The sequence below is a fragment of the Rhamphochromis sp. 'chilingali' genome, assembly GCF_963969265.1.
Source record: "Rhamphochromis sp. 'chilingali' genome assembly, chromosome: 1".
Taxonomy (NCBI): Eukaryota; Metazoa; Chordata; class Actinopteri; order Cichliformes; family Cichlidae; genus Rhamphochromis; species Rhamphochromis sp. 'chilingali'.
The window spans coordinates 30276804-30290994 of record NC_137929.1 but is presented as its reverse complement, the minus strand read 5'-3'; the positions used below and the strand labels follow the sequence as shown (position 1 = coordinate 30290994).

Here is a 14191-nt window from a genome sequence, read left to right as displayed (position 1 = left end):
GACCTCGTTTTAGTCCAAGTATTTTTTTCCTACTGTTAAAAAAAGTTCAATTAGATAAAACACATATTTTTGAGGCATCTGGAAGAAAAAACAAAGCTAGTGAAGCCCTATTAGCTTAATTGTTCCCCTTCAATCATTTAGCAAAAATGACATGAAAATAAGGCGCATATTTAACAGAACACAATTTACAGTGGCACTTAAAGTTCTCCATTTAGGTTACACAGGTAGTTTGTAAACATTTCAGTGTTTTCTAAATAATTCCAAGCATATATATTATTATTGAATTTCTTTAAAACTCTTTCTGTGAAATATAGAGACCGGTCGGCGACCTTCCGGAAACCACTGGTTGCTAGCTAGAAATGTGTACTCCCCAAGCACTTGGTGAGTGGTTGCCAGAGGTTGCTCCGTGAAAGAGGTATTTGGTGCTGCACCAAATACCTCCCACCTGGACAGTAGTTGATTAATGGTTGCAAATCGGCTCCTTCCTTGCAAACTACAGCTAGCTGCGGCAATCTGCTGGTAACCATAGTAGCCATAGGCAGGTTTTTGGTGTACCCATCGTGCAAACAACCTGACACTCAATAATGCACTTAGTCATGTCCCTAACAATAGAACGGGCAAGTTTAAAGTAGTTTGAATAACCAGTTGTCCAGATGAACAGACAATCACATACAAAGGTTCACTAATTTATTAGTGTGATGGTTGGAATATCTTAATTCGTCCACCATTAAGACTAATCTTTGTGATTGTGTGTTATATGTAAATTGAGTTAAACTGGGGAGAATTTCAATACAGAACTAGTTTTTCTTTATGAAATCAACAGATTTATGAGTGAACTGAGCCTGCTGATCCGGTGAAGCATGAAATAAAGCCTGAGGGGCTAAGTGGTTGCATCTAAGATATTTATTCTGTAAATGTGTACCTTCAGGCCCTAGAACACCTGCCAAAGTTTGACACAGTGTTACCAACTTATTGTGGCTAGTGCCAGAGCTGCATTGGAACAAGGTCGTAGATCGAGCGGTGGGCGTTGGAGTTCAGGCCCTTAATGGGAGGATCAGTCTTGTCGTTTCTGATTTTCTGCTTCTAATCATTTTCAAAGATTTATTTAGTCACCTATTGTGTTCTCCCTTTGCTTCTCTCTTTCTTTTGCATCCTCCACTCAGAGTCTCCCGTGTTGCACGTCATCATCTGTCATATTCGAGGCCTGTGCAGTTGGTGATTCATATGCAGAGCGTCACCACCAGCACACTTTGATTCCCTCCTACTCTCTTTTGCGCACTTTTATTCTTTTTATCCTTCTGTCTTGCCCTTCCCTCTGTCTTTGTTCTCCTGGCTCCTTCTTAGTCTTATATTTCCAGCACTGTCAGTCTCTTCTCCTCAAAGCCTTTGTCACTGCCCATCCATCTCACGAATACTTCCTCCTTCATGTCACACTGTGCTCATTTGCTTAGGATAGCCAGAGACAGTTTGTGTAAATGTGCCTCTTCGACCTTTCTGCTATGTCCCATTTATATAACATGGGAAAATGTGAAGTGTCTGTCTTGCAGACAGGCAGCTAATCAACCTGCAGCACAGTCTGCTCGGCATTTCTAATCTCTAATCAATTTTTTTTTACCCAGCGACACATTTTCTGTGTTGCTATGCCTGCTTTGTTTTCTTGCAGGCTGCCACACGGAGAAGAGCATCCAAGGTCAAATCACAGTGTCCTCACACACAAATAGCCTGGCCGTATTTTTATTTCTTTTGGCACAGTGATGGCGTGTCAGCAAAAGTGTACAGGGATAGATGGCTTTGCCTTGAGGGTAAGAGAGGGAGAAAAGAGGTACGGACATAGAGGGGTACTCCCTTCTGGGACTCATTTGATAGCGTTTTCATTTCGTACTTTTCCACCGCCACCCCCTTCTTTGTGCTCACTGTGCTTCTGTCTATCAGGTGCCATCTGTTTCAGAGTTCAGATGAGGATGTTTGTTGTTGCTGAAACACCTGCTTTACAAACTTAATGAATCTCCTGGCTTGTATAAGGAACAATGAAGCCAATGTCGAGAGGGAATTCAAATTTATTAATTATTATTTTATTTAGCATGGGAAGCTACTTGGCACATATCACATTGTCCTATTTGGCAATCAGTTTTGCTTTTATCGGATCATGATAGAAACCAGTTACATGAGGTCCTCATTGAACTTAATTCAGTTGTAGGTCTCCTGCTGACTTTTCATGTGACTTCGGAGCTGAATATTCTGGGTGTAGATTCTGGGAAGCAGAGCCTACACCCATATTAGATACAACTTTGGGATAATCACATGCTAATGTTTAATATGAGCGTGCAAACAAAGCATTCAGCTACAGCACTTATGACAACTATGTAAATAAAAATTTAATAAATTAGTCCACAACTCTTTTAAACATATTTCTTTAATTTTAAAATGTAAAGTGGCAACATATTTAATGTTGCATTTGTGATTTTTAAATATATTGTGATAATAACAATGCTATTGACCCATTACAGGGTTCTGTATACACAGCAGGAAAGAGTGGATCAAGAAGACGTCCGAATAAACAATCAGTGGTTAAAGTTAGAATGTCAAATACTGATTGGTTAATAGTGAAAGTCAAGATGTGGGTTTTGAACAGCACAAAGAAATACTTTGTGTTGGTCATACATAGTCATGGGGAAAAAAAAATATAGACCTTTGTTAGAGCAGCCGGGTGCTGATAATCATTCCACTTGCTTGATTATTAGTGTGACCATAAGAGCAGATGATTTAGCAGTTTGCTTGTTCTCCCTTAAAACAACAAAGCTACATCTGAACAAACCACGAGACGTGGAACAATGTCGTTCGGAGAGATAAAACCAAAGTGGAGATGTCCAGCCAAAAACCAAACCACGGCACAAACACCTCATATTGACTGTAAAGCATGATGGTGGAGGTGTGATGATTTGGGTGGTTTTGCAGCTGCAGGACTTGAGCTTCTTACAGTCTGCAATGCAATAATAAGTATTGTAGCGTCAGATGTGAGGTCGTGTGTCCAATAGTTCAAGCTTGGCCCAGACTGGATCATGCAGCAGAGCAATGATCCCAAGCAAAGAAGCCATTAGAAGGAATTGAACATTAATTATTGATCTGCAGAACTCAATTATGCTATTTGGTGGTTAGATGCTGATGGCCCATCACAGCAGAATGAAATCCCAGAAGTGATAGGAATTAGAGCAGGACTGTCTAGACCCTGATGGTATTAAGGGATCACATGGAGGCTTTGGTGGAGGTGGGATGGACAAAAGAGTCTGCAAGGAAGAATGAAAGACAAACAGTGGGATTTAAAGGATGCAGAGTGAAGGCTGATTGGTTTAAAGGAGGCGAGCAGAAAGATGATTGGGCTACAATTGGCCGTGAGTCCTGCAGCGTGAATAGACTAGCAGCTAAATACCTGGACAGCAGACAGTTTTTATTATTCTGCGTAAGAAAGGTGCCAATGAATGAAATGCACTCTAGGCGTTATTGTTGAATGTCATTATTTTGCATCCTAGCTTACAAAGGTAAGCTAGGAAGGTACATAAGGCTAAATCGAGGTTAACATTTTCATCAAAGTTTGTGTTGTAACTCTTAAGGATTAAATTAATTTCAAACTCAATCACAAAACATTGTTTCCTTCACTAAGTCTGACCTCTTGTTGACTCACTCTTGATCCTGCTGTGCATATAGACCCTTATAAATAAATCTCATTTAATGTAAAGCTTGAGTGTTGTGTGCTTCCCTTTATGCAGAGGTCCCTGTGTCAGCCAAGAAATAAAAAATGAGGCAATATTTTGCAACACAAAGTATTATCACTACTGCATGAATGCACCATAAATGTACCAAATTCCATTGCAGTCAATCCAAGAGTTGTTGAGACATGTGGGGCTGCATTTCTTGCCGACATCATAGTAATGCTGCAGATGCTCGTTATTTTTTCTCCTTATGTTTGTGAAATACAGGGCAGACATGAAAGGATGAATGACTAAATAAAAGTCTCAAAAATGAGCCGTATTTAATTCAATCCGCAAGCAAGTGTAAATAAGAGCAAATGAACTCGACAGCCAATCACTTACCTCTTTTCTGCCCCGCTGTCTCTGATGTTCATCGTTTTCATTTCTTTCATCTTCCTATTCTCGCACACGGTTCTTCGTCGCCCTTACACTTCCCAGCCCACGTCTATTTATTTTTTTTACACCATAGCCATTTTCGTTCCCTCCACCCTCCCTCACTCATTGTCTCTCCTCTTGTTTCGACTGTGGGCATCCTCTCATAACAGCCACTGTAATAGTTCGGATGTCAAGGAAGCAAACCAGGCCGGCTTTTCTCCTGTAAGTTTCACCATGATTGTCTTTGATCAGTTTGTTAGTAGATTAGTGATGATAGTGGCATCTTTTGTCACTGGTGGGAGCCATTGAGCCAGGACAGACTAGACAAGATAGCTTTGATTTAGTTGACTTCTAGAGTATTGACTATAACTTGCTTTAAATTCTGCTTGTGTCAGCTATGGGAATTATTTTGTCAAGTTTTTCAGAGTAACCATAACTTTGAAATATCGTTATGTAATTGTAATTCTTTTGTTGCATCCAGAGAGGTTTAGTCTCCACCAGCTACTGGAGTACATGCTAAATGTTCAACTAAACTTGGCACAAAAGTTTGGTCAATGGTTTCTTTGTTTTAACAACACTTCTTGGCAATAAATGTTATACGGTTGGAAGACCTGTTTATTTCCCCTTGAATGGTGCCACATAAGGAAAATGCATTTGTGGGTTGAGCAGCAGGGTTGAGTATGTTGGCTGTGCCCATGAACAACTTGCCAAATTAGATATATGCACCCTCAAGGGCTTCATGAGGGTAACTGTCCACTGAGGTGGGCCCCCGAGAATTGCATTCCCTATGGGACTTTGTTTCATTTCACACTGCAAGTGAGTATGCTAATGCCAGCATATTAGCTAGCTGGCAGTATGTACAGCAGCAGCTATGTACAGCTATGTAAGTGAGATAACACCGGGTTCAGAGTTCTGTACTTTTTGTGTGCGGTTTCAGCAAAACAATTTAACTGGAAATGGACGTGTGGCTAATGGCACTGACTTTGTGCTCTTTTAAAATAACATCTCACTATTTTCTCTACATTGCTAAATATACAATGTTATATACGGTAACAGTGTGCTGGGTTTTTGTTGTTTGTCTGAAGTTGGACTGATGGCAGCTTATAGTTGAAATGTTTTTGTCCATTGTTAGTAGACACTGTGAAGTATATTATAAAAAGAGCACCTGTACTGTCTTTTATACAAGGATACAAGGACTTACCTTTGACAGATGCTTCCTAGGGGTACACTACAGCTCCTGCTGCTGCTCCTGATAACCTCCAAAAACCTGACTTACAGATAATTTGTGCTGATATTACCATCATCAACAAAAGATATTCTTTGGTTGCTGTGGTCTTTTACTGTTTTATAATCTTTGTTCATCTTCATCTATCCCACGTAGTTCACAGAAAATGCTGCCATTTGTTTTTTTCCTTTGATAAGTCAAAATAAACCCCTAATAAAGCCTGGACTTTACTAGAAAACCTCTAGATCTTTAGAGCTATTTTTTGCATAAAATGTAACATCGTCCAGAGTGCTTTCAAAATGTCCTTGCTAATTTCTTTTGTATATATGGTGGTTGCCGGTGTTGCACCAATATCTTTGCTTATGCCATGATAGTACATCACTCAAAGGTTCCTTTTGTCCTAAGGAGTATTTGCCCTGATGTAGAATGGTCCTGAGAACTGTGATGGTTACTAACTTGAACTTTTATCTGGGACCAGCTAAAATCTACAGTTTAGTGAGTACGTTTTGGTTTTCATTTTGTCTCTGCAGGTATAATTATACCCTGTGCCCATTCAATCAAGTTACACAAAAGAGCACGGCAGGAGTAGAGGTCTCATTAGGGTAAGTACCTCAATCACTGTTTCTTTTGTGCACACAGTTAAAATCCCAATCACTGACCAGCCGGGGTATGTCTGCGATCAGGTGGGAAAAAATTAAAGACAGTTTATAGAACGACATCTTTCCAAAGCGCTTAGCAGTACTCTGAGTACTGTGGCCTGAGATTCTATAGCAGAGCATAGTCAATATTTTAATATGAAGCCACAAAGCACTTCTAGTACAATTCACATACATTTTCCCTCCCCTGGGCTTTCATCATGCACTAAAAGCCAAGAAGGGCATTTTGTCTTATTTATACCAATTAGATAAATTCAGTGACAGCATTGTTCATTTCACGATTTGACCTGAAACAAATCCCACCCCTGCACTCCCCAGAAAGCTCTTTAATCATTGTTACAGTGCTCATATGAAGTTACCCTAAGACCAATATTTGCACTATTGATTCTTTTTTATTGTTATTCAATCTCTGTTAGCTTCGTATGACCTTTAATCAGTCACTAACAGATCTTTATTATATTTTTAATACTTTTTGATCAATGACAAAACGGAGCAGCTTTCATAGACTGGTGGGGTTATATTTCCTCAGCCTCCAAGGGTTTCAATTTCATCAAAAGGTTTACATTCTGGTCTTTTACCTTACCCTTGGGGAATGTCTTTGTCAACTGTTGGACACAGGTGTGCATCAAGAAGGCCGTGTGCTATGAAAGAAGCCACTCAGTCCCCACTGAAATGCACCTTTAATTGTCATAAACGTTTTTATTTTGATTCTTTGGAGATCTATCTGCTGTTAAGCAGTATATACCAGTGAAATATCTACTGCTTGATTGTATTTTTATCTTGCATGTGACTTTAAACGCTGGCTGTTATTCAGTCATTAGTTTTGCTTCGGCGACCACATCACCTCACCTTTCTCTTCACCGTAACATCTCTGTCAAAAACAAGAAGAAAAAAGAAAGCATACATCAAACGGATGGTTTTTTCCTGTTTATTTACTTACTTTTTCTTCTCTTATGAATTTTTGATTTAAGGTGATAATTATGGGATAGGGCTGAACGATTATGGAAAATAATCTAATTGCGATTTTTTGCCCCAATATTGCGATTGCGATGCGATATGCGATTATTTTTTAAGGTCTTTGTCTTCTGTATTATTAAACAAAGACAAGCAATACATCATATAGTATGGCCAATACTATATTAGATTAATTTTAAACTGTTCTTTCCTGGAAGACAGACCTCTGTTATGATGACATGAGGTGATGCATGAATTGATGACTGACATTTTTATTTAACTTCTTCAATCACAACAGTATATTTGAACATACACAATAGTTTATTTTTAGCTTACAAACATCTGAGCATAAAGTGCTGACAAGGAACCCTGGTGTAAACATTAAAATGAAAGTCAGTACAATGTGCAGATTGCAGAAATATACATAAAAAAAATCAGTGGCTTTACCACACTCAGTTTTTCGACATCTGTGAACTACTAGACAGTCATTCAATTAAAAAATAATATTAAATAAATAAAACTAATAAATAAAAAATACACACATCTTACTGATCTCTGCAGTCAGTAACATTACACATAAAGTGCAAACATAATAGCAATTGTATAAACACACACACAAACACGCCTTTAAAATTTAAAGGCGTGAAATTGGACGGTCTAGCCTTCTGATTAGCGTCACCGCTGTCTCGGTGGAGTTTAATAAACTCGGCCGTCTGCTTCTTGCTATCTAAAATATAACCAGACACTGGTGTAAATTCTCGACTGTCTCATACTTCTGTTTAATAAGTTTTCTGTTTGACGTTTAGTCAGCTGTGTGAAAACCAAGGAGGAACCCACCCGGGGGATTAATAAAGTTTTATTTTATCTAATCTAATAACTTTAATCTCAGCCAAACCGATTTACTCACGAACAAACAAAACACTGAAAAAAGCCCAACAATAACATTTTTAGGTTGTCTAAGTGACTTATATATTACGTTTAACCCGAGCAGCGAAACTCCGCGGTGATCTGAAAATGATGTGCCGGGAGTTGTGCCGTTCTCGGCCGCATCAGTAACCCTCGAGCTCCCGGCTAGCTGTCGAGCTGGTGGGTAGCAGACGCCTCTGAAAACGTCGAAGCACTTTTGCAAATATGGGATATCTTGATAAACCGAGCAGATATTTGATGTTTACACAACTACTTTCTCGCCTGAAAATATGTTAAAAGTTTATTTTGTGACCCAGAAAGATTAGTATGAGTAATTTTAAAACTCAGTAGCGGCCGCCATTGCTGGAAACTGGAGTTTGGCTGGGCCGCGCTATGAATTCTGGGATATGGTAGTAATTTGGACAGCCTTCGGCACGTCGCTGTGACGTAATCGGTCTACAAATGCGGCCTCAGGAGGATGCAGCCCATGAATTTGGACATGTCCAGAGTATAATCGCAGCCTTTGCGGTTAGAAAATTGCACTTGATCATGTCGCGATATTATCGCAAATGCGATATATCGTTCAGCCCTATTATGGGATGTCGCCTCACTGTCCTTTTCCACTCTCTCATTAGCCTTGGCTGTCCGTCACCTGACACTTTTATAGGCTGCAATTATGGAAAACCTATTCCATCCACACTGACACCTATGCAAAAAGCTTTTATGATCCACGTCAGCTGGTGTTTTTTTCCACTCAGCGACCACACAGACTAACAACTTGTTTTGCGGACGGATAATAAAAAGGTCTGAAATGGCCGTGGAAAATTTGCGACACGGAGTCAAAACATTTTGTCTGCTTTGAGATGCGATGCCATTAGGCCATTAGGTAAGACTCGAGATAATTTAACTGCAATTATTCTTCCGTGCAGATACAGTGGGGGGTTTTTCCCTTTCAGGTGGAAAATTAATTGGAATCTAAAGCAGAGCTGTTTTCTTCTTCTTCTTTTCTTTTTTTCCACCATCAACTCCCACACTATGCTCACTTTTGGAGCGTAAAGTGCAATGCTTCACCATGTTTTTAGCGCAGGAAAGAGGAAGAACAGAATGCTAACTGTGAGTAATGTGACCCCAGCGCTTCTGCCTGCCTGTCACTCATCATGGTATGGAAGGGCAGAAGGACTAAACGAAATCAATGGTCAAACACGCCAAAATCTCTGCCAAACAGGACTCGAGGGACAGATTTCAAATGTATATTTATTTATTTTTTCCCCACATTCCAGCGTTTTTTCACACTGATGACTAAGACTAAACACAATGTTGGATTTTTCCATAGAAGTCAGAGAAAAATAATAATGCTAGCTTAATATAAGTTGTTATCACATGTACCTCATTGGTATTTTCTGGGTGTAGGCGGGCTGTGCGGCTCTATATGATGTACTATACTGTTTCCAGAGTGCGTGTAGTGAAGGTGGACTGCTTTCAGCTGAGGCAAGGGGGAGGGGAGGCACATGAATCATAGCTCGCATGGTGGGTATAAAGTTCATTTTTTTATCCAGACAGACCATCAGTCAGGCCTTGCAGGATGTGGCCGAGCCTCCTGATATCAATCTGCATGGAGGCCTCCTCTTTCTCCCTAGAGGGGGTGAGGAGGGAGAGGGGAGTGCTTTGATTTAAACGGCAGCATTTATCACACCTGCTCCAGCATCCTAAAGGACAACCATGTGAGACAGAGAAGAGGTGGCGGTGGTGTCAGAGAAACAGCATTACCATGCGCGGCCTCCCACTGGAAGCGTGGCTGCCCTGGCGATGACATTGCTAATACTCGCTCGTACGATTTTCTGACTAATTTGGATTAGTCGTGTTACGTTTCCGCGGCATTAAATTGATGGCGCCGCTGCCGAATTTCGATTACGGCTCACGGCCTGCACAGTTTGCGAAGTGTGTCACGGCTCATAAAAGTTGAAATTGTACCCTGAGCCTTAACCTTCCTTCATGCTTGGTTTTGCAGCATAGCTTGGCGTTAGACCATTAACTACACAAATGTTTGCGAGGAACAATAAATCAACCTGGCAACGCTTTCTTTTGCAGCTGCTCGCTCTTATATTGTGGCCACACACTGCCAAAGATTTCATAAGGCACAGCAGTCACTCTGTGCTTCCAATTATCTGTAAACGCAGATATTATACAACACATATTCACCTCTTGAATTCCAATATCTCTGTTTTCCATTTAGCTTTCCTGCCTTTCGGCCTCGGCGTCACAAGCGCTTCCTGAAATGGCTATTGTAACACTAACATCAGCCATGATAATGATAATAGAATAGGAGAAAATGCTTGCATTGCTACAAACACTATCCCAACGTGACAGCGTCGTCCATCTTCATAATGTCCCCGCGGTACCCACCCCCGCCCTCCTCCTCAAAGGGCAGACATGCTAGGTACATTGACAAGACAGCAAATGCAGAGCTGCTAAATGCTTCTGGAAAAGTCCAAACAGAGACGCACGCGGGCAGATCTCTTGCTACCTCTGTGCTTATGTGAGGTATTGCAAGCACTGCCGTTACAATTTGTTTGATGGAGAAACACCACATGCAGAGAATTAATACTGTGTTAACAAACAGAACATTGATCATATTGTCACCAGCATGTCACATTAATTTCCAAAAAGCCAATGTGGTATTGAGATCACTCCTTACAACGTGGGAGGAAATTTGGACCGTTCTTCCTTAGAGAACTGCTTCAGTTTAGCCATATTCTTAGTGTGTCTGGTGTGAATGGCTGGATGTCTGGGCTCTGACTGGACCGCTCCAAAACACAGATTTTCTTTGTTGAAAATAATTGTGTGCTAGAGTTGCTTTAATGTTTAAGGTTATTGTCCTGCTGTGTCATCCAGTTAGTGCTGACCCAAGGCCCCAGTCGCACGGGTCACGGGGGAAAATACAGGATTAAACACCGCCACCTTGCCAGCAAGCTATTTATTCGACCAGTAGACAAATTATATAACGTGTTATACAATAAATACATGTCCGGTAAAGCACAGTGTGACTGACTTTTTAGCTAACGTAAGCTAAAGTGGCAGTGTCTGTTTTTGTTTTTGACGCTGTCGCCGGTACGAGATTCCGGAATGGCACCACTTACCTCAACATCCAGCTGTGAAAGCTGCATCAACCTGAGCCAAAAAGTGATCGAGCTGGAACAAAGGATATCCACGCTATACCAAATCCAGGGGGCTGAATGCAAACTTGACACGATCCTCCTTGGCAAAGCTCAAACCACCGCTACTAGCGCTGAGCTAGCCGACACAGTGCACCATCCAGCTGCTGTGTCCCAAGATCCCGCCAACAGTCAACACAGGCTCTCAACTTGCGTCGCTGGTGCTTCTGCCAAGGACGAGAACTCCTGGTTTCAGCTAGGGGCCAGACCCAAGGCTCTGGTCAGCTCCACTCCACTCCAACCAGCGCCATGGACCATGGTTGAGACGCGCGGTGGCTGCAGAGGGGGCAGGAGGATCCGTCTCTCGCACCCTCACCCCTCCGGTGCGGTAGTATTGGAGAATAAATTCAATGTCCTGGATCCTGTGGACTTTCCTCCTCTGACCGCTAGCCCTCGCCATCCCGCTGTGTCGCTGAGGTCTGCGCCATCTCCACCACTACGCCCCCGGAGCCGCGGCGGGCAACCCGACGCTGTGGTGCAAACTCACCGCAGAGAGCTGTGCTTTACCCCGGCTCCTCGGAGAAGAGGACCCACGGCGCGGCTACCTGGGAGTCACTCACGCAGTCCGGCTGGCGCATCTCCATCTGAACACCCCCGGTGTCGCGGCGCGGGCGTCTCAGATGGCCAACAGCCCCCGGTGGCACTTCCTCTCTCCACGCTGGTCCTCGGGGATTCCATCGTCAGGAACGTGCGGATAAGGGGGGCGCTCACGCTGTCGTTCCCGGGAGCCACTGTTGTTGACATAGTGGACAGAATTCCCAACATTCTGGCATCCCACCCACAGGTTAACCGGCTCATCATCCACATCGGCACCAATGACATCCCCAAACAGCAATCTGAGCTGCTGAAGTTGGACTTCCTCGAACTCTTCAGCCTCCTTGGTCAGTTGCAGGTGAGTGCTTTTATCTCTGGGCCCACCCCCACCTGTGGCAGAGGGATAGGCCGTTTCAGCCGGCTGCTCAGCCTTAACACCTGGCTTTCCTCTGCCTGCATCTCCCACGGCGTGGGTTTTATTAACAACTTTGATGCCTTCTGGGAGAGGAGGCATCTTTTTGGGGCAGACGGGCTCCACCTCAACGCCTGGGGACGCCGTTTGCTGTCCGCCAATTTGGCATTTGGCGTACAGCACTCCCGCACATCGCCACTGTCTGCCACTGACTGATGTTCCCCTGGTCCCAGCTCCTATATTTGTTCCACATAAACAGTAATACACAAAACTCTGGACTAGGACCTTTCTCTCCCACAGTCAACACAAAACCCGTCATAATCACAAACAGAGAGCGACAGAATTATCATAAATCCAGTAACTCCAAAAACATTAATAACCTCCGGCCTCTTCAAAAATATCAACATCCATTCAACTCTATTGTCAAAAATCCACCAGTCTCAATCAGTATGGCACTTTTAAATGTACGCTCTCTGTCGAACAAGTCTTTTATTATTAATGATTTAATTTTAGATAATAAACTTGACTGTTTATTTTTAACTGAAACATGGCTGGGCTCGGATGCACCAGTTGTTCTCACTGAGGCCTCCCCACCAAATTTTACTTTCTCTTTTTCTATTAGAAGTGGTAAGAGAGGTGGTGGGACTGCATCTTTAACCAACAACACACTCACCACCAAACAAATTTTATTTGATCATTTTACCACTTTCGAATTCCATGCTATTGTTTTCAGCAGCCCTCCAGTTTTATCTGTCACACTTTATAGACCACCCAAAGACAGCGCTGCTTTTATCAAGGAATTCTCAGAATTTTTAACAAACATACATTCAAAATATAACATGATAATTTTAACCGGTGATTTTAACCTGCACATAGATAATCCTTCTGACCCTGCATCAAAATAATTCTTAAACATTCTTCACTGTTTGGATTTTACCCAGCACGTCACGCAGCCGACTCACAACAGAGGACACACTCTGGACCTGGTCATCACCCATGGGCTGTCCACCAGCGTGTCCTCTGTTGTTGACTTGGCTGTCTCTGACCACTACTGTGTGTTTTTTAACATCACCGGTTTTATTCAGCAGAAGACCTCGGTGCGAACTGTGAGGAGGCGCTATCTAACCTCTGAAGTGGCTGCAAATTTTACCAGGGTTTTAGTCAAATGCCCCCCTGTGATTTTACCTGCACCCTGCGATTTGATTTTTAGTTATTTTAACAGCAAACTGAAGAAAAGCCTTGACTCCGTTGCTCCACTCACCACCAAAAAGATTAACGTAAAACATGCATCACCCTGGAGAAACGAAGAAGTCAAAAAACTCAAAAGGAATTGCAGGGCAGCAGAAAGGAGATGGAGGAAAACTAAAAATAATATCAACCATCAAATATTTTCCGAGCAACTTAAAATGTACAATAATACATTAAGGAAGTCAAGAAATTCATACTTCGCCAAAATAATCAGTATTAACAAAAATAATCCCAAGGTCCTCTTTTCCACCATAGATCATTTATTTAACCCTGATTTTAACAGCTCCCAAAGAAACCCCACAGACTCGCTCTGTGAGCAGTTTGCAGACCACTTCAGGGGAAAAATCAGCGCCATCAGATCTGATATTTTATCTAATCGCGATATGATTGTAAACACATCTGAGGGCTCGATTGTACCTGAGGAGACACTGGACAGCTTTGTCCTGGTTAATGCTGAGAACTTTCAGAAGGTTTTCTCCACAGTGAGACCCACCACATGTCTTTTAGATCCAATCCCCTCTTCACTCTTTAAAACACTTTATGGATTTTTTGAGGCTGAGCTTTTATACATGATGAATTGCTCTCTTCAGTTGGGTGTCTTCCCTGCTGCCTTTAAAACGGCGGTGGTGAGGCCCCTTCTGAAGAAGAGCAATTTGGATTGTAATGATTTTAATAACTACAGACCTGTATCCAACTTACCATTTTTAAGTAAAGTCTTAGAAAAACTTGTTTTTACTCAGATTACTGATTTTCTCAATGATAGACAGATCCTGGAGATATTCCAGTCTGGATTTAGGGTGAACCACAGCACAGAGACGGCTCTCCTAAAGGTTTTAAATGATCTTAGATGTAACTGGGACTCCCAAAAGCTCTCAGTCCTGGTGCTACTGGATCTAAGCGCAGCCTTTGATACAGTAGACCAC

General features: G+C 42.1%; 1 protein-coding gene across 1 annotated transcript in view; it reads left to right on the top strand.

The window, feature by feature from the left end:
• LOC308395135 (glucosidase 2 subunit beta-like) overlaps window positions 1-14191 on the top strand; it is a 184071-nt gene that overhangs the window by 150922 nt on the left and 18958 nt on the right. Inside the window, exon 13 of the mRNA XM_080879830.1 lies at window positions 5877-5948. Within this exon, the coding sequence (XP_080735956.1) occupies window positions 5877-5948 (72 nt within the window). The remainder of the gene's footprint in view (window positions 1-5876; window positions 5949-14191) is intronic.